Source organism: Lissotriton helveticus, chromosome 5_2 (assembly GCF_964261635.1).
Source record: "Lissotriton helveticus chromosome 5_2, aLisHel1.1, whole genome shotgun sequence".
NCBI lineage: Eukaryota > Metazoa > Chordata > Amphibia > Caudata > Salamandridae > Lissotriton > Lissotriton helveticus.
Genome location: NC_136066.1, coordinates 7,418,898 through 7,446,439, shown reverse-complemented (window position 1 = coordinate 7,446,439; position 27,542 = coordinate 7,418,898). Strand labels below are relative to the sequence as shown.

The following is a 27,542-nucleotide window of genomic DNA, read 5'->3' as shown; positions in this document are numbered from 1 at the left end:
TTAGACACGGACACCACCTCTTGGCCTTCAGCAAGAACCCTGAGGCATCCATTCTCACCCTGTGCACTGCCACTGGTCATTGCACTCATACCAGCACTTTGGGTGGACATTTACAGAAGGTGTAGGTGATAGCCTGACTGATGCAACCTGCAGGAGTCAGGACCTGTTCCTATGTTACAAAACACAGGATCTCTTCCTATCATGCAAGGCTGAACATGTTCCTATTCTGCAAGACTCAGGACCTGTTTCTATCCTGTAAGACCCAGACCTGTTCCTATCCTGTAAGTCCCAGGACCTGTTCCTATCCTGTAAGTCCCAGGACCTGTTCCTATCCTGTAAGTCCCAGGACCTGTTCCTATCCTGTAAGAACCAGAACCAGGACCTGTTCCTATCCTGTAAGAACCAGAACCAGGACCTGTTCCTATCCTGTAAGAACCAGAACCAGGACCTGTTCCTATCCTGTAAGAACCAGGACCTGTTCCTATCCTGTAAGAACCAGGACCTGTTCCCATCCTGTAAGAACCAGGACCTGTTCCTATCCTGTAAGAACCAGGACCTGTTCCTATCCTGTAAGAACCAGGACCTGTTCCTATCCTGTAAGAACCAGGACCTGTTCCTATCCTGTAAGAACCAGGACCTGTTCCTATCCTGTAAGACCCAGGACCTGTTCCTATCCTGTACGATCCAGGACCTGTTCCTATCCTGTACGATCCAGGACCTGTTCCTATCCTGTAAGATCCAGGACCTGTTCCTATCCTGTAAGATCCAGGACCTGTTCCTATCCTGCACTATCCAAGACCTCTTCATATGTTACAGGACCCAGGATCTCTTCCTATCATGCAAGACGGAACCTGTTCCAACCCTGGAAGACCCAGGACCTGCTCCTATGCTGCAAGACCCAGGACCTGTTCGTATCCTGCAAGACCCAGGACCTGTTCCTATCCTGTAATACCCAGGACCTGTTCTGATCCTGCATGACCCGGGACCTGCTCCTACCTTCCAAGACCCGGACCTGTTCCTATCCTGTAAGACCCAGGACCTGTTCCTATCCCGTAACATCCAGGACCACCTGCCAACATTGCACACAACCAAGCCACCCCTCAACAGATGTGCACTGCTGGACCCCACTCACTACAGAGAACACGCTCAAGACAATGAGGAGCATCCACCCAGGAGCCCCAACGAATCGCTCCCTCCTTGACCGGGGCAAAACCGCAGCCCTCATCCTGCTAGACCTCTCGGCCGCCTTCGACACCATCTCCCACCGCACCCTAATCACCAGATTCCACAACACCAGCATCCAAGACAAGACGCTGGACTGGATCCACTCCTTCCTCACAGGCCCGACCCAGCAATTCAGACCACCACTGTTCCTCTCAGAGCCCACAGAGATCAGCTGTGGAGTCCCCCAGGGTTCCTCCCGGGGTCCCACCCTCTTCAACGTCTACATGGCCCCCTCGAAGCCATCGTCAGAGGCCCGGACTCAACATCTTCGCCGACAACACCCAGCCGATCCTCTCCCTCACCAACGAATCCTTAACCACCAGAACAAACTTCCACAGTGGAATGGAGGCCGTTGCTACATGGATAAAAGACAGCTGTCTCAAGCTCAAGTCAGACAAGATCAAAGTCCTCTTCCTGGTACCCAACCAGTCAGCCTGGGGCAACTCCTGGTGGCCAGCCGCTCTGGGGGCTCCACCTACCCTGACAGACCACAATTGTGTTAATATGTACGTCATTAGCAAAGGAGCCTGTGTATTAAATGTATGTAATTTTTTCTATAGATAAACCGTCCTGAAGAAGGTGTCACATCAGTAAACAGCACCGAAACGCCGCGTCGACTTTTTTTGTTTTTCTATAATATGAATTGTGATTTTTTTAAATTGTAATACTGTATATTGTGTTTATTCCAATGACAGAGGGCGATTCCCTCAAGGTTTAATAAAATGTGATGTATTTTTAATCAATTATATGTGTGGTTAAACTTAAGACAGAGCTCCTTTTGATGTATTTTGTGTACTATAATGTGTTTTTAAATATTTATATAGTTATCTCCCTGTCTGATCCACTTTGGACAATAACTAAGTGTACTCAGAGATATAGCGTTTTTAGTCCCACATTAGGGTTACGTAATAACAACACAACACAGTGGTGACATTGGGGACTCTTTCTTTTTACGGACCACGCACACAACCATGGCATTATACTGGACTCTTAGCTTACAATGAACCGCCAAATCAATACAGTCTCCCCAGCCTACTTCACATGCTCCGCCTGCTCCGAAAGACTTTCAGATGGATCCCCACAGAGTCCAGATGGACGGTCAACTACGTGGTCATCACCAGCAGACTCGACTACGGCAACGCACTCTAGGACAGCATTACCCAGAAACAGCTCAAGAAACGACAGAATGTCCAAAACGCAAAAGCCAGACTGGTCCAACATTCCACACCGCAGCCAATTTACGCAACACCTCCGACAACTCCACTGGTTCAGAGTCAACAAGAAAGTCACCTTCATGCGCCTCACTCACGCCTACAAAGCCCTACATGACGAAGGACCAGCGTACCAGATCCACCGCCTCACATTCCACGTACCCACCAGACGACTCCGCTCCACCCAGCTCACCCTAGTCTCCGTCCCCAGGATCCACAAGACCAGACCCGGAGGAAGATCGTTCTCCTACCTCTCCGCCAAGACCTAGAACACCCTGCCTCTCCACCTCAGGCAATCAGCGACACTGACCCAATTCAGGCAGAACCTCAAGACCCGGCTCTTCGAATGACCCTCCACCAAGTCAAACCAGCAGACCCCCACCCCCAGTGCCAGGAGACCCTCACAGGTGGGTAGCCGCGCTTTACAAGCCCCTGATTGATTGATTGATTGACCTGTTCCAACCCTGCAAGACCAGGACCTGTTCCTATCCTGTAAGACCCACGACCTGTTACTATCCTGTAAGACCCAGGACCTGTCGTTATCCTGCAAGACTCAAGACCTGTTCCTATCCCATAAGACCCGGGACCAGTTCCTATCCTGCAAGACTCAAGACCTGTTCCTATACTATAAGACCCGGGATCTGTTCCTATCCCGTAAGACCCAGGACCTGTTCCTATCCTGTAGGATCCAGGACCTGTTCCTATCCTGTAAGACCCAGGACCAGTTCCTATCCTGTAAGACCCAGGACCAGTTCCTATCATGCAAGACGCGGGACCTGTTCCTATCCTGTAAGACCCAGGACCAGTTCCTATCATGCAAGACGCGGGACCCGTTACTATCCTGTAAGACCCAGGACCTGTTCCAACCCTGTAAGATCTGGGACCATGTGCAATGCCAGGGCACTGGAAGACCCCCTCCTAGAAGCACCACAGGTGCAGTGAAGTCTGCCCAGAGGAGCACCAGGCTCTGGGCAACGCTTTCCCCTCCATCTGGTGAGTGAGAAGCCCTAGCTGCCCACGGGGCGTTGCCAGTGGCCCGGAGGAAACCCCGCAAGACCAGCCTGGGAACATCACAGCTCTAGCTGCAAGCCCCTCTGCCCCGCGTGGGACCCCAGGGACACAGGCACTGAAGACCCCCAAGTGAAGGATCCTCTAACTCTGCTCCACCCGGCGTCTTTGAATATAGCCCTTGGAGAGCACTGTCAAGAAGAAACAAGCATTTGCAATGCAATAGGTCTCGCATTTCCAAGAGTTTGAGCTATGGCGCTGTAAACGACTGTGTCTTTTACCTGTGTGTTTTGGTTTGGAGTGCAGTGGTCTTAGGGACCTTAGAAGTGTTTTGCGATGCCACATATTATCCAAGTGAAGGATCCTCTAACGCTGCTGACGTGGTCCCAGCCCAACCGGCATCTTCGACTATAGGCCTTGGAGAGCACTGTCAACAAGCATTTGCAATGCAATAGGTCTTGCATTTGCAAGAGTTTGAGCTGTTGGCGCTGTATATTACAGTGTCTTTTACCTGTGTGTTTTGGTTTGGAGTGCAGTTGTCTTAGAGACTTTATAAGTGTTTTGCAGTGCCATATATTATCCCGGGTGCTGTGCTGCTAGGGACTGAAAAGCCATACAATTACTACGTAGTGGGTCATGCCGTCTGATTCTGCCCCTGGAAACATTTATGGGCCCAGTCCAAGGCTTTTTAAGACTTAAACAGAATGGCAAGTGCCTCGACGGAAGTGACAAGGACTATTTGTGTGCGACAGCATCACTAGAGTAGTGAACAGCCTGAAGAATGAGCGTTAGGGGCAGATTTAACACAATAAAATGACAAATGTAACACACCTCACGCGGTAAACGATGCACTGAATTTAGAAGCACAAGTGTCTGAGCGGGGCTTGAACCTGTCTATTGGCGCTCATGACAGCCAGCGGTCACTGCGTTGCATCGCAGTCTCAAAATACATGTAACCGCATCACCGTCTCTACGTCCAATGAGAAGCTGTGATATTTAACTGAAATGTGTCTCCTAGGGCACCCTCACCGGCTGTAGAGGCCATAAAGCAATAAAATATGCATTTGCCTTTCCCTGTGTTTTCTTGCAAACACCATATAAGCATTGGCAAAGCCAACAGTTCTTGCTTTTGCGAGAGTAGTTGCTATTGGTGTTGTAAATGACAATGTCTTTTACCCATGTGATATGGAGGGGATGCATATGGTGTATATTGGAGCTGTTAGCTGTGGAATTGTGGTGTGGAGTGGATTTGTGCAGTGGAATTATGTGGATAGTAATTATCTGGCATTGAGATTGGACTGTAATGATGTGGATTGTTGTGTTGTGGAGTGGTATGTAGTGGAGTTTGATTCTGTGGGGTGCTGTTGAATTTTGTGGCCTGATGGGGCATTCTTTGGTATCGCATAGATGAATGCAATGGAGACATTCCCTCTAGGTTGCCGGGGGGCTGTGGGGGCTACTGTTGTGCCAGTCAGTCACAGACCTCTGCCTGGTGAGGAAGGAGAACCCCCCTTTACTGTCTCCAGCTCGGGACAGGGGAGAAGAGAGGGTTAGGGGCGAAGAGAGGGTTAGGGGCGAAGAGAGGGTTAGGGGAGAAGAGAGGGTTAGGGGCGAAGAGAGGGTTAGGGGCGAAGAGAGGGGGCGAAGAGAGGGTTAGAGGCGAAGAGAGGGGGCGAAGAGAGGGTTAGGGGCGAAGAGAGGGGGCGAAGAGAGGGTTAGGTGGGGGGGACAGGGGGCGAAGAGAGGGTTAGGGGCGAAGAGAGGGGGCGAAGAGAGGGTTAGGGGCGAAGAGAGGTTTAGGGGCGAAGAGAGGGTTAGGGGGCGAAGAGAAGGTTAGGGGGCGAAGAGAGGGTTGGGTGAGGGGACACTAGAACAGAAAAGGGAGAACACTGAAGGAGCAGAAAGGTGGAACACGGATACAAGCACTGTGGCGAGAGGGGAAAAAAATCGAACGAGAAAACACACGAACCCAGGAGGACCACACGAGACAGGAGGAATAGAGAGAGAAGAGGTTGAAATGGAGAAGAAGAGAAGACAATTGGGCAGAGAATGGGATGAGAGGAAGAGTGTGACTGAGTGACGTCATGTGCACATGCCTAGGTGCCTCGAAGTCAGCAGCAGCGCAGTGCTTGGTGACAGGCGCGCTCCTTGATGGCGGCGGTGTGTTTGTAAGCTGGCAGGGGACACTGTGACCGAGTAGCTGCCGCTGCACAGTGCACTTGATAATTGCCTCTAGGCACTGTCTAGTGAGTGTTGCGGCTTCCACTGCACACTGTGGTAGTGACGCTTTGTGCAGCACAGAGAGTGTAGCTGCCATTATTGCAAGGCACTGTCCATACCATGGGGCCTGTGTGAGGGTGCTACGAAGGCTGCCTGCCATACTCTACATGACGGTCACTGATGTCAGCACAGCGCTCTCTGTCGCCTTTGTGCACATGCTGCTGCCCCGGCACATTATCCACTCTGCTTCTTTCCAAAGGTCATCCCATGCTCTTTAAACCCTAAGACACGATGGATACATCCTCACACACAGCAAGAGTTGACCAGTGCGCTCAGACTGGGTCCTCGCAGCACTAGAGACTCGCAGCCTGATTCAGAGTTTGATGGAAGCGGGACATGTGCCAAGCTGCAGCGACTGGCCCTCTGTGAGCTATAATGGAGCAGACAGGACATCCGTCGCGGCTTGGCAGACGTCCCACCCCTTGCTTGCTACAGTCTCCGACTAGAAGCCAAAAGGCGCTTTCTGAAGTTTATAGCAGAGAGGAAAGAAACAGCCGAACCTTCGTTGTCAGCAAGAATCCAATGTACAGGTTACTGGTGGGACGGCGCCTGCAGCGACATGTTTTATTGCATTCACAGCGCCGCCAAATAACACCACAGTAATTAACATGCATCAAATCGGAAGTCACCCATATGAGATACGGTTATTTGGAAGGCCACATGTTACTTTTAAGAGGTTGGTGACTGCACCAAACCGAAATACATTTTATTACTTACAACAAGCCACATGGCAACGATAGGGGAGATGGGCCCCGCATTCGATGAAAGCGGGCGCTGTGCTGAAAACTGAAGCGCGGCACCCTTGTAAGTTTATGGCGAGCATGAAAAGCGCCGACCCTCTGAAGCTGCTGTAGAGGATGACAGCCCAAGGAGAGGGGCTGTATTGTATGTTTCAGGACGTTTAGTTTCTTTTATATTATGCACGTCAGCAGAACAGAATTTAAATAAGCGAACCTTGTGAACGTGGCCCGGATAGAAAGCAGCCCTCGCACATAATTAAAAAAAGGCTCGAAACACTCGACAGGCGGGAGGTTGGGGGGGGTGGATTGGAGCCAAAGGTAAACCACAACAAAGAGCAAGCAGGAAGTAAACATTTACAAGCAGGAGGGAGGCGGAGAAGGCAGCTGCAGCCCGAAGAGAGGGAGCCAGTGTGGGCGCCAGCGAGTTCTTGATCCTGAACAAGTAACAATAAAGAAAGAGTGCTTCCAAAGTAATAAATAACCGGAGGAGTAATACCCCTTGTAAGAGGGGCATTCCCCATCAGAGGTTACAAAAGTAAAAAAAAGGAGGGACTAGTGAGCATATTAACCAATGAAAAGAAGCCATTTACAAAGGATAGTAAAAGGAGCCAATTAGAAAGATGGGTGTTGGTTAATGTCCATATCCTGAACACAGCATGTCTCGGAGAGACAGTGCAAGCGCTGCCTAGGTAAGACCTAAAAAGAAGGCTCTTCCCCCACAGATCCAGAACTGGCCTGCATGAGGGCTTCAAGGCACTATGGTCTTTTCTGAATAGACCTTTTATTTCACTTTTAATGGGTCTTACGGCAGCAAGCAGCTTTGTAGCGCTCGGGATACTCTTTAGTGTCTGTCTTCGGGTCAAGGTGGCTCCTATTTCCAGAAGCCGACTGAATGCCAAGCTCTCTCCCACGTGGCCCCCACCCTGAGGATCTGCCCTTCGTGCGGGGCAGAGGGAGGTCGCACCCCACCGCTGGCCAGGGACACTGTTCAGGCCGGTTGTGCTGGTCTTTGAGGCTGCCCAGAAGAGCGCGGAGCTGGACACAGTCTGGCTACACACTGGGAATTGTTGGTGGTACCAAGATGTCACCTGGGCCACCCATCTCAAGTAAAGAACCGACGGGGAAGGAACCCTTTTCAACCCTGCTGGACTGGGGTTCAAGGCTGAAAAGGAGGAGGGGTCAATGGTCCTTTGGTGGCCGAAGTCACCAGGAGAGCTCAGCGGCACTGGAGGACCACACCAGGGATGCTGCTCCATCTCTCCAGGTGGGTCTGTGGAGTTTTCAAAAACCACTGGTTAGTGCGGAGCGGTAGGACCAGAGAGGAGGACAGCGCGTCTCCTATACGGTCTACAGCGCTCCAGTCCATCTCCTAGATGGTGCTGCTTGCCTTCCTCCATAATTCTGCAAAACAAGTGGACGGGTGACATGGATCTATAGTTTCGCTTGTTTTGCTGGACTTTTACCATATAGATTTTTTTTATTTAAGGGCTTTGGTCTTTACTGGACTTTTTATGCTAATGATTTTTTAACAAATTTGGATCACTTATGAAATGATATCCACATCACTGCTATGCCACCAACCATGAGCTGTATTTTCTTTTTTACAAGACCTTTTGCCTGGGACATGGGTTCTTTATCTTAGCAACATGTTGCCCTGTGCTGGTTGACCACTGCTTCACTTGCACCTCTGGTGAAATTACGCTTTTGGGCTCAGGTGCTATGAGAAGGCAGAGCCAAGACGTCTTCGAGGAGCATCTGGTTCGTCTGTGTGTCTGTGGACAAGTGGGTCACCGGATGTGCGTAGGCTCCACTGAAGTGCATCGCTTCCCTCTCTGCTCTCCCAGTGCCCTCCCGAGAGCGCAAGAGTGTGTCCGGAGTATGGGTGAGAGCTGTAATGAGCAACAAACACTGCTACACACACACACATCCACACCCACAAGCGCTACAAAAATGGAGCGCACTCACACAGTCCCCCAAATCAGCAGCACACAAGCAGGTGTAAGAATATCTTCACACCCTTCAGCCCCACAGCAGCTATTCACTCTCACATCAGAATCCAGAAGTAAGTGAAAACAAGCATTGCCAAAAACCAACAGGTTTCGCCTTTGAGACCTATTAACTTTGTCCATGATTTTTAGCTTCCGTGATGTGCGAAAGCCTTTTTTTGAATGATGGGTGGCGGGTGAGTGGAGCAACGTAGAGGGCATGGGTGGGGTGAAGCAACGGGTAAGAGCAGCATGGGGAGGGTGGGGGAGAAGTACACAGGTGGGAAAGAAAAGGGGGGGAGGGCACAGGAGCGAATGCAACATGATGGGTGGTAGGGAGAAGCACACGGGTGACTGAGCAACATGGTGTGCAGAGAAGAGACGTACACGAGGGAGATCTCTGGGAAAGACATGCACTCTTGTGTCGTGCTTAATCAGAAAGAAAAAAATAGTGCTTGTAAAGCAAGCGGAGGCCAAGAAGTAACTCACTCGAAAGACATGGTAAAATGGCTATGCTCCATGGGAGGAGCAAACACTAGATTGACAAGCTCGGACACGAATACGAAGCAGGCAAATGAGAGTGACAGTAAAGCCAACCATTGGTAAGCCATGGACGGGCCCCCAGCCTCTGTATGCTCTTGGTAAGGTCACGATATGTCTTTCACAGTGAGACAGCTGGACTGTCTTGTACGCTCGACCTAAATGGACGTTCGTATGCAACAAGTGTGCATCAGCAGACAGACAGACGTGAGCTCATACATCCACGATTATAAGCCGCATGACCAAGCGTGTACATACATGATCAGATTCAGCAGCAGCACACAGAAAGTGGTGAGTGCATGTACACACACAATCCACCAGTATTCCATGGACATGCTCGCTCATGCATGTTTGCACACAGAGCAGTAACATACATGTGTGTGCGGGCGAAAGCAGGTGTACTCTATACAGTGTGCTCTAGATGAGTTTGTGAACGTCAGTGTGCTGCTGGGACACGGGGTACAAATCACCGCAGTCATTCATTCAGCTAAAAACCTATAACACACCACAGTGGCACTCAGACAAGTGCTCTCTGACATATGTTCAAGCATGCACATACTCCTTTCAGACCATCAGCTGCACACAGGTAGACGTGTGCTTACTCCCACATGCAAACACACACTCGCACCCACCCATCGACACACTTCACATTCATGCACATTATAAAGAGCATAAAATGCAATTTCCCTTTCGATTAACAGTTTTTCATCGGTTGGACTTCAAATCCACACATAATAAATATTATTCCCTTCTTGAATACATGTGGCGGTGTGCTTAATGCTTCAGTGCTCCCCACCGGAGGGTCGTAGGTAAAGCGGATCCGCGGTTGATGCGTCCAGTGCCCACATGTGCGTGTCATAACTTCAAACAAGTCCAGAAAATTCCTCTCTAGCTTCCCCGATTACAGCCAGAGAAAAGCAGTCCCGTAACTGCAATAAATTAATTTTACAAAAATCAACGGTAAAAGTAAAAAAATAATCTGCCACCCTCTCCAGAATACGTAATAGATGACATAATGGAGGAGGTCAGAGGTGAGGAGGGGGCCAGTGTCTCAGGCTTTGCACCCCTGGGCTCAGCATACTTTGGTCAGCCACTTCCCGTATAGGAAGAGCTTGGTATCGGTTCGTAACCTTGGGAAGCCCTCGCGTCACCTGCAACCCATGCATCGTGTACGTCTAGTGCTCTCCGGGAGAAGATGGGACCTTCCACGGTCACAGCTTCTGCTTCCCAGACTGGATCCTCCGGAACGTCTCTTCATCCAGAGGGAGGTACTTCCCGAGGTGGGAATCCAGGAGGAACAACCGATCCTTCACCAGCACCGGGTCATAGCCTTCCCGTCGCATTTCGGTCTTCTGGAACTTGTAGGTACCTGCAGAGGAGGAGGAGAAGAGGGTCATCGGGAGAAAAAAGAAGACAGCAATGACATCAGGAGGAAGTAGAGAAGAACAGTCACTGGAGAAGGAAGAAGAGAGAAAGGCAAGAGAGAAATGAAATCAGGAGGAGAAGCAGAAGATTGATACTGAGCAGGAAAGAAAGAGATGAACAGTGACACAAGGGAAAGGAAGGGAAGAATAGCGACAATGGGAGTAAAACAAGGACGGCCATAACATGGAGAAGAGAACAGTGATGCCCGGTGAGAAACTCAATGACACAGGAGAAAGAAATGATGAACTGTGGCACTGGGAGGAAGACGATTGTGCGGCTGTCATTGGTCAAACGCCTATGAACTCTCTCTGCGACAATATTTCCCAAAAAAATCCCCGATCGGAGATACAATGAAAACTCACTCACGGGTTGTTTGAATTCTCTTAAATCGTCTCCAGATATGGGCTGAGGACAAAGCTGTCCTCTCCAAATTTCAGTATGGTTTTAGGTCAGGTCTTGGTACTGTCGAACAAGGCCTAAATCTGGCAGCGCTAATAGGTAAATATACGGCAGCAATAATCTATTTATGACCTTTGGAGATCTTAGCTCGGCCTTCGATTGCCTGAACCATGACATTATGTGGGCTACCTTAGCTGATCTAGGCATTGATTTTAACATTCTTAACTTTCTTAAAGAGTTATACAGAGGAGCTGGGGCCAAAGTCCGCTATGGGAAAACAGGCGAATGTACGTCTAAATTCCCAATTGGGAAAGGCATCCGCCAGGGATGTATCCTGACTCCATTTCTCTTTAATTTGTACATCAATGGGGTGGCAGACCATTTAACAAAACTGGAGGTGGATTACCCCCAAATTGATGGAGAACGTGTCCCTATCCTACTGTATGCCGACGATGCGGTTATTATGGTCAGAACTCAAATAGGTCTTCAGAAGGCTTTAACCCGCTTCTCGACATACATGGGTGATAGGGGACTAAAGATCAACATAGGGAAGACTTTTACCATGTGCTCCTCGAACAAGGTAAAAATTACCTGTAATGCTCATTTGGAAAAATCAAAGATTAGCTTAACCAATACTTTCTCATATTTAGGGATTGTTTTTAACAAAAAGGGGTACCTGGAAATCAGCCATCATGGCTAGGAACTTTTTCACGGGCTATTGGTGTTTTGAAACAGTTTGCAAACAAGCTAGGGGATAGGCCAGTACGCATCCTGATTGATATTTACCAGGCCATAATGTGTATCGACGGCAGTGTATGGAGCTGGCATATGGGGGGTGGCAGACTGTCATGATATTCAAATAAAGGAAAATGGCTTCCTATGTTACTTGCTTGCTGTACCCCGTTCCACCTCCACTTATGTCTGTCATAAAGAAATAGCTTTACCCTTCATTTCAGATCTAATTAAAATTAGCCCTATATTGTTGTGGCACAAGATCTGGACTTCAACAGAAACTGCTTTTAATAGGGTGATCATTGCGGACTGTATTAAACTTGAAGGGTCTAAACAGATCAAGTGGCTCTCCTATGGAAAGGGGTAACTGAAATTGTGACTCATGTTCATTTGTACATACCTTGTTAAACATTTATTGTAACTGTTTTTCTGGATGTATTCACTTTTATCTGCTTTTATGATTTTATTGTAAAATCGAATAAAGCTATCTTTGATTTGATTTAGAATTCCCCAATCTTCAAATTTAATTCATTTGGCAGGCAGGTAAACGGAGGCAACCTAATATATATATATTTCAGCACCGTGGGACCTTCTGTCCAGATATATCTGACTTTTTCTGAGTATTAACCCCTTCATGCCCAACCCAAGCCCCCGGTTAAACACTCGTTTCTCAAATCAAGGCACAACAGATCTACACCAAATCACAAACAACACGCTTTCTGGAAACGGTTTTAACTTTTTCCAAATTGTGTTTAATTCCTTTCAGCCTTTTTTCTGTATCGGAAAGAAAAGATTTGATACTCTCTGCATATATGGTTTACTGTCTTGGTACTTTTTCCTGTGGACTAGTTTTACCAAAAAGGTATTTAAGCAACAACAGGATGCAAGTGGTTCCGTTTGTGCAGTCTGGAAAAACCATACTGAACAGACTCGCGACTATTAGAAGAACCATTTCACTGTGTAAAGTAGTTGTTACATGCAATCTGTTAGGCACTTAACAATGCTTTTCATGTTTATTTCCTGCACTGGGGTAAGAAACTCACATTTTACCTTTGCTCTGCAGCAATAAATGTGTGATTGTGGCGTATTCGGAGAGTTGCTCTAAATCATGTCCTGTTGGACCCCATTAATTTTCCCCGCTGTGGCGTGATTATATCTACGGATACACTTACTGGTTCATTTTGAAACAGCCATTTATTTAAACTCCAATGCTTTTCAAATGAGGAAGGTCCTTCATAAAGGGGTATTATGCCATATATTGAATATGCTACTTACCAGTATGCATCTGTTCTTGGCATGTAGGGCTGCTGACATTCATATCTATAGCATAGATCGCCGCCTAGTGTTGGGTCCGGATGATTGCACATTGTTGTCCTGGAAGAGTCTTCGAAGTATCACGAGATAGGTGGCTCCTCCCCTGGACTACAGTGCGCATGGGCATCGACTCCATCCCCAGATTGTTTTTAGCCATTGTGGCGAAGATGGAGTGTAACAGTGTGAGCGATGGCCATGCTAAGAGTAAGTGTAAATTCTGCAGCCGCTACAGGCGCTGGGGAGGAGGGCGGGCGATATGAATGTCAGCAGCCCTACATGCCAAGAACAGATGCATACTGGTAAGTAGCATATTCAGTTCGAGGCATGTGGGCTGCTGAATTCATATCTATAGCATAGAATACATAGCAGTCCCTCCATTAGCGGCGGCCGCCTGTGCCAGCTGCAGAAGTCTGAAAAAGTGTCCTAAGAACAGCCTGTCCTACAGCTGCTTGCTGCTTGGAGTGCACATCTACACAGTAGTGTTTAGTAAATGTGTGTGGTGTAGACCATGTGGCTGCTCTACAAATGTGTTCCAAAGGGATATTACCAAGGAAAGCCATGGAGGCCCCCAACTTGCGGGTGGAGTGGGCTCTGGGGGGGACCGTAAAAGTGCGCTTAGCCTTGTGATAGCAAATCTGAATACACTTAACGATCCATCTGGCTATACCTGCTTTGGAAATGGGGTTGCCTTTGTGCTGGGCGGAGAAGGCAACAAAGAGTTGTTGTGTCTTCCTAAAATCTTTTGTCCTATCGATGTAGTACATCAAAGCTCGTTTGACGTCAAGAGTGTGGAGCATTCTTTCAGCAACTGTCTCTGGATTTTGAAAGAACGCGGGCAACTCAATGGTCTGATTGACATGGAACTGCGAAACCACTTTAGGAAGAAATTTAGGGTTAGTGCGCAGCACCACCCTGTTGGAGTGAATCTGTATGAATGGCTCTTGTATCGTGAGAGCCTGGAGCTCACTAACACGTCGCAGAGACGTAATGGCTATGAGAAACGCCACTTTCCATGTTAAGAACTGAATCTCACATGAATGTAGAGGCTCAAAAGGTGGGCCCATCAACCTGGTGAGGACCACATTGAGGTTCCATACAGGAGCTGGCGGGGTCATGGGAGGGATGACCCGTTTCAGTCCTTCCAGGAATGCTTTAATGGCAGGCACCCTGAAGACAGAGAGATGCTGCCTGTTTTGGAGATAAGCCGCTATGGCGGATAAGTGTATCCGAATGGAAGCATATGCTAGATTGCATTTGTAAAGATTATTATTAATATTATTATTATTATTATTATTATTAACGAGTTTTAATATAGCGCCTGGTTACCCTTAGGCATCCCCGCGCTCATCCAGTAAGAGACCCACCACACTAAGCACAAGGATTAGGCAGGGAACAGAAAAGTTTTTAAAAGTTTACGGAACCGTAAAAAGGTCGCTTCCGAGCGCAAGTACAGATGGAGAGAATTCCACAGGATGGCCACGTTTATAGAGAATCTTCTGCCACCGGTTCTTGCCCTCCTCACCCTCTTGACCTGCAGCAGATGTTGATGGTCAGAGCGGAGAGAACGGGAGGCTTTATAAGACTGGACCATATCCCCAAGGATAGGTGGGCCTTTCCCCTGTAGAATTTTGTGGGCTACACAAAGTGCCTTAAATTTCACCCTCTCTCTGACGGGAAGCCAATGTAGCGCCGTTAGTGCAGGACGAGCCGACTGACGCCTAGGAAGATCCATCAGGAGCCTGGCGGCCGCATTCTGCACTTGCTGCAGTTTATTTAGGGTGGATTCTGGGGCACCTAAGAACAATACGTTACTGAAGTCCAGCCGCGAGATGATAAGACCCTGAATGAGTAACCTCCTAGAGGCCACTGGAAGGAGAGGTAGAATCTTCCGGGCTGATCGGAGCAGGCCGAAACACACGCCTGAGATCTTTTTTGCGTGGGTTTTAAAGGACAGGTCCTGCTCGAGCCACACCCCCAGGCTCTTGATCTCCTGCTTGGGGGTGGGTACGGGTCCCAGGCAGCTGGGCCAACTGCTAGATAATAAAGAGGGAGGGGAATTCCCCAGCAACATCAGTTTCGTCTTGGAGCCGTTGAGCTTGAGAGCTGATCCACACATCCACGTGAAGATCTTATCCAAGCACGTGTGCAGCCGGTCGGGATGGTGAACCAACTGGGGAAGACCTACCACCAACTGGGCATCGTCAGCATAGCTGACGATCTTGATACCCAGAGGCAGTACCACACTCTCCAGGGGGGCCATATAAATGTTGAATAAGGTAGGGCTCAACGATGAGCCCTGTGGCACACCACATTGGAGAGGTACTGAGGATGATTTCTCGTGGCCTTCCCACACCTCAAATGTCCGACCTTCCAAAAAGGAAGCGAACCACTTGAGGGCCATCCCGGAGACCCCCACCTTCGACAGCCGTCGGAGAAGCACCTGATGGTCTACGGTGTCAAAGGCAGCACTGAGGTCCAGGAGGATCACTGCCACCGATCCCCCTGAATCCAAAATGCTCCTTGCATTCTCCACGACTGCCAGCAGGGCGGTGTCGGTCCCCTGACCGGGGCGGAAGCCAGTTTGGGAATTGCCCAGGAGGGAATTGGACTCCAGGAAGCCAGATAGGCGACTATTCACCAGCTTCTCCGCCACCTTACTAAGGCCGGGGAGCAGGGAAATAGGCCTAAAATTGGCAGGGTCGGCTGGGTCCAGGTTAGGCTTCTTCAAAAGAGCCTTCACAACCGCTCCTTTCCAACTAGGGGGTACCACTCCTTGGGTGAGAGACAGATTTATGAGGTCCGTCACTGGCCCACCGATGGTAGGGGCTACCTGCTTCAGATACTTCATGGGTGCAGGGTCTTTCGGAGAACCACTTTTCATGGTTGTCAGAGCTGTGAGAACTTCTTCCGCAGTGACAGGACCAAGGGAAACCAGCACTGCAGATCGCACCCTGGGCTGAGGCCCTGGGCTACCATCCGAGGGAACATCCTCGGTTAGCCGGGGAAGAGATGCAAGGATGTTATCAATTTTAGTTTTGAAAAAGGAGGCCAGTTCTGAGCATTTCTCACATGGGTCCTCGTGAGTGACCTGAGGTTCGGGGGTTTTCAAAAGTTCTTTAATGACCCTAAACGATTCCTTCGAGGAGTTGGCCGCAGAACCAATTCTCTCCGTAAAGAATCCAGATTTAGCAAAGATGTAACAAATAACAGATGATGTTGGGAGTGGATGCATCTAGCGGGTTGATGTGATGTTCTGTACAGTAAATGACAAACCGCTTCCATTTTGCTGCATTGCAGGCTCTGGTGGTGGGCTTTCTTGCCTCCCGTATGATATCCATGCATTCAGGAGGCAAGTCAAGGTAGCCAAACTCTAAGACTTCAGGAGCCAGATCGCCAGGTTGAGCTGTTGCGGATCTGGATGCTGAATGTCGCCATGGTTCTGCGTCAAGAGCCTGGGTGTGAGATGCAGCCTTTGATGCGGTACCACGGAGAGTTCCAGAAACGTGGTGTACCATGGTTGGCGCGCCCACGTTGGAGCAACCAGGATGAGTGTCATCGAGTGTTGCTTTAGCTTTCGTGCCACCAGCGGTATGAGAGGTGCTGGGAGAAAAGCGTACGCAAATCTGCCTGACCAGTTCATCCAGATCGCATTGCCCTGCGACTGTGGGTGCGGGAACCTGGCGGCAAAGCTTTGGCATTTGGCGTTTTCCCTTGTGGCAAACAGGTCTATCTGTGGATGACCCCACTGCTGGAAGTACGGGCGGAGTACTGATGGATGTATCTCCCACTCGTGCATTTGATGGCTGTACCTGCTGAGCAGATCCGCCATCTGATTGTCCTTGCCCGGGAGGTGTTCCGCCATGAGGAAGATGTTCCTCTGAATGGCCCACTTCCACATGCTCTGAGCTAGATGAGACAACTGTGGAGAGTGTGTACCTCCCTGTTTTTGAATGTAGTACATGGCCGTCATGTTGTCCGTCCGGATCAACACGACTTTGTTGCACAGATGTACTTTGAATGCCTTCAGTGCCATGAAGATTGCCATCAGCTCTAGTTGGTTGATGTGCATCTTCTTTTGCTGCGTAGTCCATAGTCCCTGCACCATGTAGTGGAGTACATGAGCTCCCCAACCCTGGAGAGATGCGTCCGTCGTCAGGATAATCTGTGGCACAGGCTCCTGGAACGGTCGGCCCTTGCAAAGGTTGTGTGGATTCCACCAATGCAGAGAGTTGTATGCCCGACCGGTCACCAACACTAGGTCTTTCAACTGTCCTTGAGCCTGAGTCCACTGATGTGCCAAGCATTCTTGGAGCGGACGCATATGCAATCATGCGTGCGGGACTATGAAGATGCAGGAGGCCATCATGCCTATCAACTGCATGAACACTCTTGCTGGAAGCGGGTGTTGCGGTCTGAACTTCTGGATCAGCGACTGAATGCTGTCGATCCTCACAGAAGTTGGCTGAGCCGTGGCTGCCAGAGTATCGATCGTCGCACCCAGATATTGCCGCACATGGGCTGGCTGAAGGTGCGACTTGGGATAATTCAGTGAGAACCCCAGATCGTGAAGAAGGTGAATGGTGTGGGACATGTTGGCGGCGCACTGCTGGGCCGACTTTGCTTGGACAAGCCAGTCGTCCAGATAAGGGTAAACGTGAACGTTCTGCCTCCTGAGGTGCGCAGCCACTGTCGCCAGACATTTTGTGAACACCCTGGGCGCAGTGGTCACCCCGAAAGGGAGGACCTTGAATTGATAATGCTGATTCTGAATGGCGAATCTGAGGTATTTTCTGTGTGACGGATGCAGTGGAATGTGGAAATAGGCATCCTTGAGATCCAAGGTTGCGAGGAAATCTCCCTGATTGAGCAACGGAAGAAGCTGCTGCAGCGTCAGCATGTGGAAGTGTTCTGATAGAATGTACTGATTCAGGGGTCTGAGGTCCAGTATGGGTCTGAGGGACCCGTCCTTCTTTGGGATTAAGAAGTACAGGGAGTACACTCCCGTACCTTCTTCCTCCACCGGCACGAGCTCGATTGCCCCTTTTTGCAGCATGACGAGTACCTCCTGCTGCAATAAGTGCAAATGCTCCGCGGACATAGGACGGTGTTTTGGTGGCATGTTGGGTGGAGTGGATGTCAACTCCAGACAATACCCGAACTGGATAAGTTTCCTGACCCACCTGTCTGTGGTGATGGATTTCCAGACCGGCAGGAACTGCTGGAGTCTCCCCCTGACAGGTGTAGTATGGTCCGGGGGCAGTGACAGGGCGTCATTGTTTGTTGGGGGCGGAGGAGCGGGAGTTGTGGTTTCCACGACCTCTGCCCTTGGTGCAGTTGCCCCGATAGCCGCCTCTACTCTGCTTGGTGTAAGAGGACTGCGCCCCACCTTTATTGTATTGCGTTTGCTGGGACATCTGGCCTCTGGAAACACCTCTATTGCCTGAGCGACGAAAAGTGCTCCCCCTAAACTGTTGGGACTGGAGAGCCCCCATGGACTTCGCAGTCTCGGTATCCTTCTTTATCTTTTCCAAGGTTGTATCCACCTCAGGACCAAATACCCTATCTGGGTTTACTGGCTGATTGAGGATGGTGGTTTGTATCTCCGGCTTGAACCCGGAGATTCTGAGCCATGCCTGACGTCTCAACATCACACTGGTGTTAATGGCCCTGGCCGCGGTGTCCGCCACGTCCAGTGCTCATTTAATAGAAGCGTTGGAGATGAGCTTCCCTTCCTGAATAAGCATCTCAGCTGCCTCTTTATACTGGTCTGGAAGATGTTGTAACAGGGTCTCTAGCGTGTCATTGTGCGCCCTGTCATATCTGGCCAGGAGAGCATGAGTGTTTGAGATACGCCAGATATTGGCCGCTTGAGCCGCCACCCTCTTCCCTGATGCCTCCAGCACTTTAGATTCCTTGTCAGGGGGAGGAGCATCACCAGTGGTCTGCGAGTTCGCCCTCTTCCGGGCATTAGAAACAACCATAGAGTCCAATGGCAACTGGCCCTTGATGTAGGTGGGGTCGCCAGGTGCCGGCTTATATTTCTTTTCAATCCTAGGGTTGATCACCCTGGCCCGTGTGGGTTCCTTAAAAATGTCTGCAGCATGTTTTAGAACCCCTTTCAGCATGGGAAGAGTCTTGACAGTCTTTTCTGCTGTGGAAAAGGTATCAAAAAGGAAGTCCACTTCGATAGGGTCAGCATGTAGCTGGACGTCGTGGTTTTTAGCCGCCCTCTCAATTAGAGCATTAAATGCCGTTGAATCCTCAGTAGGAGAGGTCTTGACATTGTACACCTGAGGGTCCTGGGCAGTTTGCTGATCCCCTAGGTCACCAGCAACTTCCCATGAGTCTTACTGATCCTCAGGATCAGTGTTGGCAGGAAAGTTATACTCCTCGTCATCACCTTCTCCACCCTCCACATCTGAATAAGTGGGTGAGGGTGTAGCCACTCTTGGAGTCCGTGGAGCAAGCGGCTCCACCAGAACTGGGGAGTCCGCAGCAGGCTTCTTGCGCTTCAAAGGAATCGTGTAGGACTCCAAAGGCTGGGTTGCCGTGATCTTCCTCTTGTAGAGGGTAAGTTTCCCGGTGTCGGCGTCGATAAAGTGTTCCGACTGCTTCTCCACCAAGGGTTGTCGATGCTTTAAGCTACCAAGCGGCAGAGAAGGCTTCGACGCCGCAGACACTTGCACGGGCGCTTCTGCGACCGGCCGTGGTACGAAGGCCTTCGGTGCTACCTTCGGCGGCAACGTAAACAGGAGTGGCGTCGAAGATTTTGGCGTTGTGGCAGCTGGCTTCGTGGTGGAAGCATCCTTCGGAGCGGCCGCGGAAGCCTTGTTCCTGATGCGTTTTAGGGAGTCCAACACCTGCTTCGTAAAGGAAGCGTACGGTTTCGTCGACCCGACAGACGTCTTCGGTCCACCAGCGAGGGAAGACTCGAGCGTCGATGCCTGGTTTTATCCGGCCGAGGTAGAGGATCAGCCCTTTTCGGCGCACTGTGCCCTCCTTCCGTGCCGACGGCCTTCGGCGCCGACGTTTTCGTGTCGGGGGCCTTGACCACTGCGTGTGGGGCCCCAGTCTTCGGACCGACACCCTTGGCCGATTTTGGATCGACGCCCTTGATTGACTTTGACTCGGCGCCCTTGACCGACTTCGGCTCGGCGCCCTTGGTCGACTTCCCCAGGTCGACAGCCTTCTTCGGCTTTGGCTGCCCCGACGTATCAGGAGCGGAGGAGGCGGCCGGAGGGACAGACGTCTTCTGTTTCGAAGGCGTCTCTGTTAGTTTCGTTTTCGTCTACACAGAAGGTTTCAGTTTCGGTTTCGTTTTGACCAACGTCGGCTCCGCAGAAGTGTCCGTAGCCGGGCCCGTAGGCGAGGCCGTGGATCTGGGTGGAAGGTCTTGGGTAAGGCCGTGTGGCGATCCCTCGACCTGAGCCTTAGTGATTTTCCGATCGGGGCTTAGCTCTTCACATGAGCTATCTTCCGTGGCCCCATAGGCCTCATTGTCGTCTCCTAACTCGTCGACGACTTCTTCTGCATTGACCACCTCGACGTCCGCGTCGTATGCGTAGTCGATCTCCTCCGCCGGAGGGGAAACTTGCAGATGAACTTCGTGCTCATCTGCTTCTTCCCTGTCGAAGATGTCCACCGGTGCCGGGGCCGACTGCCGGGCCTCCTGGCGCGCCACGCGCCGAAGTCGAATCGTCTTCTTCGATCGAAACCTGGAACAAGCCATACAGTTGGCTTCATCGTGGTCCGGCGACAGGCACTTGTTGCACACCGGGTGGACGTCGATGTGGGGGTACTTAGATCCGCACACGGGACATTTCTTGAATGGGCTCCGTTCCATGATGTGTCGTTGAAAGTCTTGCTGCGTCGACTGGGCCTCTAGCACCGAAGAGCCACGAAACTCCTCTGGACGTCCGACTCAGGAACTGAGCCGGAACAGAGCTGGGACCGAACGCGAAACAATACCGACGGTATAGGAAAAAGGCCTTCGGGCCTTAAGAAAAGTCTATATCGATTCCGAACTGGAGATGTCGAATATACATCCGAACCCAATGGCGGAAAAAAACAATCTGGGGATGGAGTCGATGCCCATGCGCACTGTAGTCCAGGGGAGGAGCCACCTATCTCGTGATACTTCGAAGACTCTTCCAGGACAACAATGTGCAATCATCCGGACCCAACACTAGGCGGCGATCTATGCTATAGATATGAATTCAGCAGCCCACATGCCTCGAACGTTACAAAGAGGGTTAAAAAATGCAAACAGTTTACATTAGTCATTGCTGTTTCAGAATGGACCAACTGTGAATCCTTGAAATTAAATCTTCAGACGCAACCTAACAAGTGGTGGACTGGTATTGAACTTGTGTTTTGAATAATCCATAAATAGAGAAATTCTCAAGCGTTTGCGTAAATGATCTTTTAGAAGAAATGTTCACAAACGGTTCGAAACTGCACTTAAACATATTATTGGCTAGACGCCTCTCGGGCTCCCACTGGTTTGCACTCAAGGGCTTTGCCACAGGAATCAAGGTAGATCTCATTACTGACAAGGACGGCAAAGGCTTGCACCAGTCTGGTGTTGCGAGCCTTCTCATCCGAGAGAGGACAAACCCTGGCATTTCGAGCTGGACTGTTCCTTTTGCAGCAAAACCAGGGCTGATTTCTATATGATTGAAGTTGCTCGGCCAGATTTAGATCTCGGCGGTCGGGTTACTCCATCACAACGGCTGGACGGTCGACCTTAAAGCTGGTGACGCTCATCATGTGATTCTGGGCAAATCACTTAAAACTCCCCCGTGCCGAACAAAATGAATGTGTTGGTCTGTAATGCTACTGGTGCTCATGTAAAGCACTAGGATACCTTTCGGGGTAACTTTGCGCTATATAAACCCCCCCCACCCCCAAAGAAAAACAGTGACCAATATCCTGTCTGCCAAACTATGAATCCCATATTTCCTGTTGGATTTATATTTCAGAGGACGGGATATCCGTCACCGTTGAGATGGAGTAACCCGTCCGCCGAGATCTAAATCAGGCCCTAGGTGTTAGGGTTTAGCAGCCTTGACTTGTGTGATTTCCTATGATTTGATAGTTTTTACCTACCCCTGGTTGTGAGAGCGCGATCATTTGTAGACGCTCCCTATAGTGAATAAGGAGGAGCGGCAGAAGGAAGCCTTTGCTTGGCTTACTTCATCGTGACCACGCCCCCTCTCCACTTCCTGGTTCCTGCTCGTGTGTGTGTTGGACCTCTGGTGATTCGGAGAGGTTCCCTTCGCTCTTTTCCTGGTGCTGCCACCTTGTTCCGTGTATATTTCGCCCCGGTGCGTTGTGCCTGAACTCCAGCCGGCACTCGGCATTTCCTCGTTGTCCGCGTGTCCCTGAACGCGGCGGCCCTACCAACGCTCACGCATTTCGCGGGCGTATTCAGCTCGTTGCCTTCATTCCCTTCTCTCCTGGGGGCTGAATTCATTCCTTTTTGTTTGGGCATTCTGTTTGTGAGTACTCCTATGAGAGTGAGCGCTCCGCCCTGTTTCCTCAAGGGCCGGGTGTCTCTCCTCCTGAGAGTGTACTGCTCCGCTGTGTTTGCCCCTTGCAGCCGGGTGGTGCACCTCACTCCCTTCTTATCTTTTGAGTTGTGTATGTGTGTGGTTGTACTGCTCCGCTGTGTTTGCCCCTTGCAGCCGGGTGGTGCACTTCACTCCCTTTTCTCCCTTTTTGAGTTTGCGTCTGAGGTGTGGTGAGTCCTTCGTGAGTTCAACTATCCTTGCCAAGACAGGGATTATCTACAGTCCATTATATCCTGAACTCATCGTTGAAGCTCGCCTGACCTACACTTGGGGTAAGATCAATCGAGTTAATCACACATGTCAATGTTTTGTTCGTAATAGTCAGAGTAACTGTGGGGATTGTTATTGTTTATACCTTGGTTTTATTTCCTAGCCTGGACCATCCCCTGAGACGCCTTCTGTTTTTCGTTACCCCTCGTATGAGGAGAGTGGTGGACACTCCTTGGGTAAATTCCCTCATACTTTTAGGGGACAGTAGACAGGAGTGTGTCATCATCTATCACATTCTTGCTTCTGTGTCCTGGAGGTGGAGGGATTTGTCTTCGCTCCCGTGGAAGTTGGTCCTTCTCCTAACACTAGGATACAATAGCATTTATACTTCAGAGGACGGGATATCCGTCACCGTTGTGATGGAGTAACCCATCCGCCGAGATCTAAATCACGTCCAAGGATACAATAGCATTTATATTTCAGAGGACGGGATATCCGTCACCGTTGTGATGGAGTAACCTGTCTGTCGAGATCTAAATGAGGCCCCAGGATACAATAGCATTTATATTTCAGAGGATGGGATATCCGTCACCGTTGTGATGGAGTAACCCGCCCGCCGAGATCTAAATCAGGCCCTTGGATACAATGGCATTTATACTTCAGAGGACGGGATATCCATCACCGTTGTGATGGAGTAACCCATCCGCCGAGATCTAAATCACGTCCAAGGATACAATAGCATTTATATTTCAGAGGACGGGATATCCGTCACCGTTGTGATGGAGTAACCTGTCTGTCGAGATCTAAATGAGGCCCCAGGATACAATAGCATTTATATTTCAGAGGACGAGATATCCGTCGCCGTTGTGATGGAGTAACCCGTCCGCCGAGATCTAAATCAGGCCCTAGGATACAATAGCACTTATACTTCAGAGGACGGGATATCCGTCACCGTTGTGATGGAGTAACCCGTCCGCCGAGACCTAAATCAGGCCCTAGGATACAATAGCATTTATATTTCAGAGGACGGGATATCTGTCACCGCTGTGATGGAGTAACCCGTCCGCCGAGATCTAAATCAGGCCATAGGATACAATAGCATTTATATTTCAGAGGACGAGATATCCGTCGCCGTTGTGATTGAGTAACCCGTCCGCCGAGATCTAAATCAGGCCCTAGGATACAATAGCATTTATATTTCAGAGGACGGGATATCCGTCACCATTGTGATGGAGTAACCCGTCCGTCGAGATCTAAATCAGGCCCTAGGATACAATAGCATTCATATTTCAGAGGACGGGATATGCGTCACCGTTGTGATGGAGTAACCCGTCCGCCGAGATCTAAACGAGGCCCTAGGATACAATAGCATTTATACTTCAGCGGACGGGATATCCGTCACAGCAGTGACAGTGTAACCCGTCTGTCGACATCTAAATCAGGCCCTATGTCTGGTGTGGCAACAGTAGAAGAAAAACAGCAGCTGGAGATTAATTTAGGCATTCCACCCATCACCTTTTTTGATCTGCTCATGGACGTATGCTACTACAGAGGAGTGGAGCAGCCTATTCTGAGCTCAGTCATTTCTGCCACTGCTGAGACTATCGGGGTATACGCTATAGGGGGTTAGAATAAAACCCAAACAGCAGCAGGACAAGCAGATCACCAGACTCTTGTTTTGGGGCCGTCCTAGGAAAGGTGTGTGGACTCACCTGTCTTGTTGACTTCTGGCAGCAGCCGCAAAAACACTGGGTGGGCGTACACTGGCAGGGACTTGCGCAACTCACGGGCAAACCTCTCCAAGTCACAAGTGCCGTGAGGGTCAGCGACGGCCGCCATCCCGGCCTTCCCCTCAGTACCTGGAAGAGAAGCAATGCAGAGTCATTCGGACGCAACAATATTTTTCTCAGTATGTTGGAAATTTTGAACCTACACCAAGTATTAGACACGTGGCGTTTGAATTAATCAAGCCAATGTTATACTTTAACAATGAATTTTGATTAGTTAATTATAGATGTCGACATAATGACCAATACGATAAATCCAAAGGAGATGGCACAATAGAGAAGGTATTGTGTGCAGACGCAACTAGGTATGCCCCCTCCATCTCTGGGGACATTTTGCCTAGCCTACTACTTTACTCCTTTCAGAATCATGAACTCAAAGTACATAAAATATCCAGAACAGTGAATCCACAAATACTATTACATTTATGTGGCATTTCGATTAAATGCATCATTTCTGCATTCTACAATGACTGTGGATTGGGTAATTATGACGTCAATATTTCGATTATATAGGATATATACAAACAGGTCCTATAATAGAATTTGGACCTCAGGATGATATAGATCAAATTTGAGATTGTCAAATATGGTGAAATTTTATTTTGTGCTACGCGCTTTAGACACGCCAATATGATGGAGTGATGTTGTGCTGCGCAGTTTAGACAAGTCAAGATGGCTGCTGAGTTTAGATAGTGGCAGGCAGAGTCAAAAAAGAGGAAGTACGTCCTCTTTTCCTGAGTATTTGAGCGCGCTATAAAACTACCTATAACATAACATAACTTGGTCCCAGCACAGAAACTGCGAGAGGAACCAGGCTGCTACTTTCTTTACCAGCTGCAGCTGGTGCCTGTAGTAATGCAGGTCACAGGCGCGGACGAGTACAGCCGGGACACTAGGAAGACAATGTAGGTGGGGAAAGAGTTGCTATAGTTCTCAGATGGACGAGGCTGCATTTCACAGCACCCTCTTATAGTTAGGTTTCCTTGATGTCTTCCTTATCTTGATGCAGCCCAGCTGGGTTAAATCCCAGTATTCACTTCTAAATTCAAATGAGCGTGTCCGGGGACTCGATGGGCATTGATGGTCGCTGCTGGGGCCACAACCTTTCTTTGGTTAGTGGCATTCATACTTTGTTCCAAAATAAACCACAAGACATGGACTTTCTGTGTGGACTTTAAAAGAAGACACTTCTTATCCATCCATAAACCTATATCCTTTACCAGGGGCTCCTTACCAATATCTGTAGACCAGGTCTGCCAGGGCTGACCCCTCTCCTGTGCACCTGCCACATAACTTTGCTCTTCAGGAAACTGGGCTTCAATCAGTTGTCACCCATCCATCGCTCACTGGTCAGGGACATTCTGTACACAGGAGGCAAACTGTGAAACCGGCCCCATCAGAGGAGTGAAATATCCAAAGGAAGTGACCTGGTGTTGGGCTAGGCATGTGCCCTGCATGCTGGGCGGGCACGTACCCCTGCCCAGAGTCCCGACTGCATGCGATAGGGGCATCCTTTTATTTAGGCCCTAGCACCACGCTTACCCAGCGTGGGCCCAGAAGCCTAAGCCGGTCCCTGACAATGCGTGGTCCACCACTGTAGTGTAGTTCCTATCTTCCCAATAGGCTCTGCGCATTGGAATAATACCTACAGCAGTAAAGGCCTAGGCCAGACGTTAACTAGGTCTACTACTGTCGATACTAGACTTAAGTTTCGGGTTTGCCAGCGTAGCTCAGAGTTCGCTAGAAACTTTCTCGAATGTTCAGGAAAGAATTAACTCCCCTGATTAGACAAGAAGGGATTTAGTTTCTGACAACCATAGAACATGACAACTTTGCTCTCCCCTAATCAAGAGTGTATCTCCAGAGTCGTGTGAGCACAAGGCAATTATTTTACTCAGTCAGTACGTGCATTCTTAGTCTCATCAGATTGTAGAGAAAAGGAAGAGACGGGTGTGTTCAATAAAAAGGTGTTATTTATTGATCAGTCTCTTTTCTCGTACAAGAGAAATGGATCGATATTATTGCAATACTTATAGTTAAGTAAAGTGCATACATTAAAAGCAATAGTATAAAATAATACTGTAAAAACATTTATATGGTTTCTGAGCCATATGATGTTTAAAATGATTAAAATATATTTACATACACATATACATTTGACTAAACGTACTCAACTGGTGTTTCTAAATACGCCTACCCCGTGTACCGGACCTAAGCCTAATGCGTGGGCGGGAATAGAAAGTTACAGTTTAAGTTAAGTTTGTTTTTGCCAAGTGAATAACTAAAGAATTCTCTGTGAGGGGTTATTCAGTTCTGTACCTGGAAGTTAGGATGAATGAGGAATGGTATCTCTTTCTCTGGTCTCGATATTCCAGGCTGCCTGCGAGGGCTGCCCGAAAGCGCCGGTGCTGGGTCTCTCGGTAGGAGATAGCAGCGCGTCTCTCAGCGCGTCAGGAAGGCGGGGCTGCTGCCAGCGGGGTCTGCTCTGCTTCTGGGCTTCGGCAAGTATGGCTGCTCCGTCTCGTCACCACGCGTGTGTTTGCATAGGGCAAGATCGGCAATATTTATACCTTAAAGGTGCCGGGATTGACGTAAGGATGGACATAGATGCGTCAATAAAGATGTCATACGACTTGCTCGTTAGCACATTCTTTTACTGAAGTTCTCTGTGAAATCAAAACAATGGCCGCACGGATTTTCCAGGTTGTCATAGGTTTGATTTGTTATGAGAACGTCGTATGCCTTATCAGGGGCTGGAGGAATGTCGCTTGTCTAATTAGATCTCAAGCGTTATGACCTAATCAGATAACACGTTCCTGTGCCGTAGTGTGGCTGCGTCAGATAACGGTATCTGCATCATGGGGGCTTTTCTTGCCTCATGGGCTGACTGTTAGTTAACTTGATAGTTAGTTTAACCAGAATAGGGTCAGGAATAGGGGGATCGATTCAGAACCTATAGGAATACATGACACCACCTGCCCTGTGACCTGGAGGGACACGCCAAACATGCAGTCACACGAGGCAACGGCCTGCTGTCCTTGCCAAGGGCACATCAGAATACCCTGTCCTCTGAATCTACAGTGCAGTCAGACCTCTTTCTTGGTGTCGTGAGAGC

General features: G+C 49.5%; 1 protein-coding gene across 1 annotated transcript in view; it reads right to left on the bottom strand.

Annotated features, from left to right (window-relative positions):
* Positions 1–6,258: 6,258 nt before the first annotated feature.
* The window catches only part of SLC27A4 (solute carrier family 27 member 4), a 153,785-nt gene continuing 132,501 nt past the window's right edge, over positions 6,259–27,542 (bottom strand). Inside the window, exons 12-13 of the mRNA XM_078646644.1 lie at positions 24,353–24,499; positions 6,259–10,357 (exon numbers count right to left, since the gene is read on the bottom strand). Of these exons, the coding sequence (XP_078502770.1) occupies positions 10,200–10,357; positions 24,353–24,499 (305 nt within the window). The 3' untranslated portion in view covers positions 6,259–10,199. The remainder of the gene's footprint in view (positions 10,358–24,352; positions 24,500–27,542) is intronic.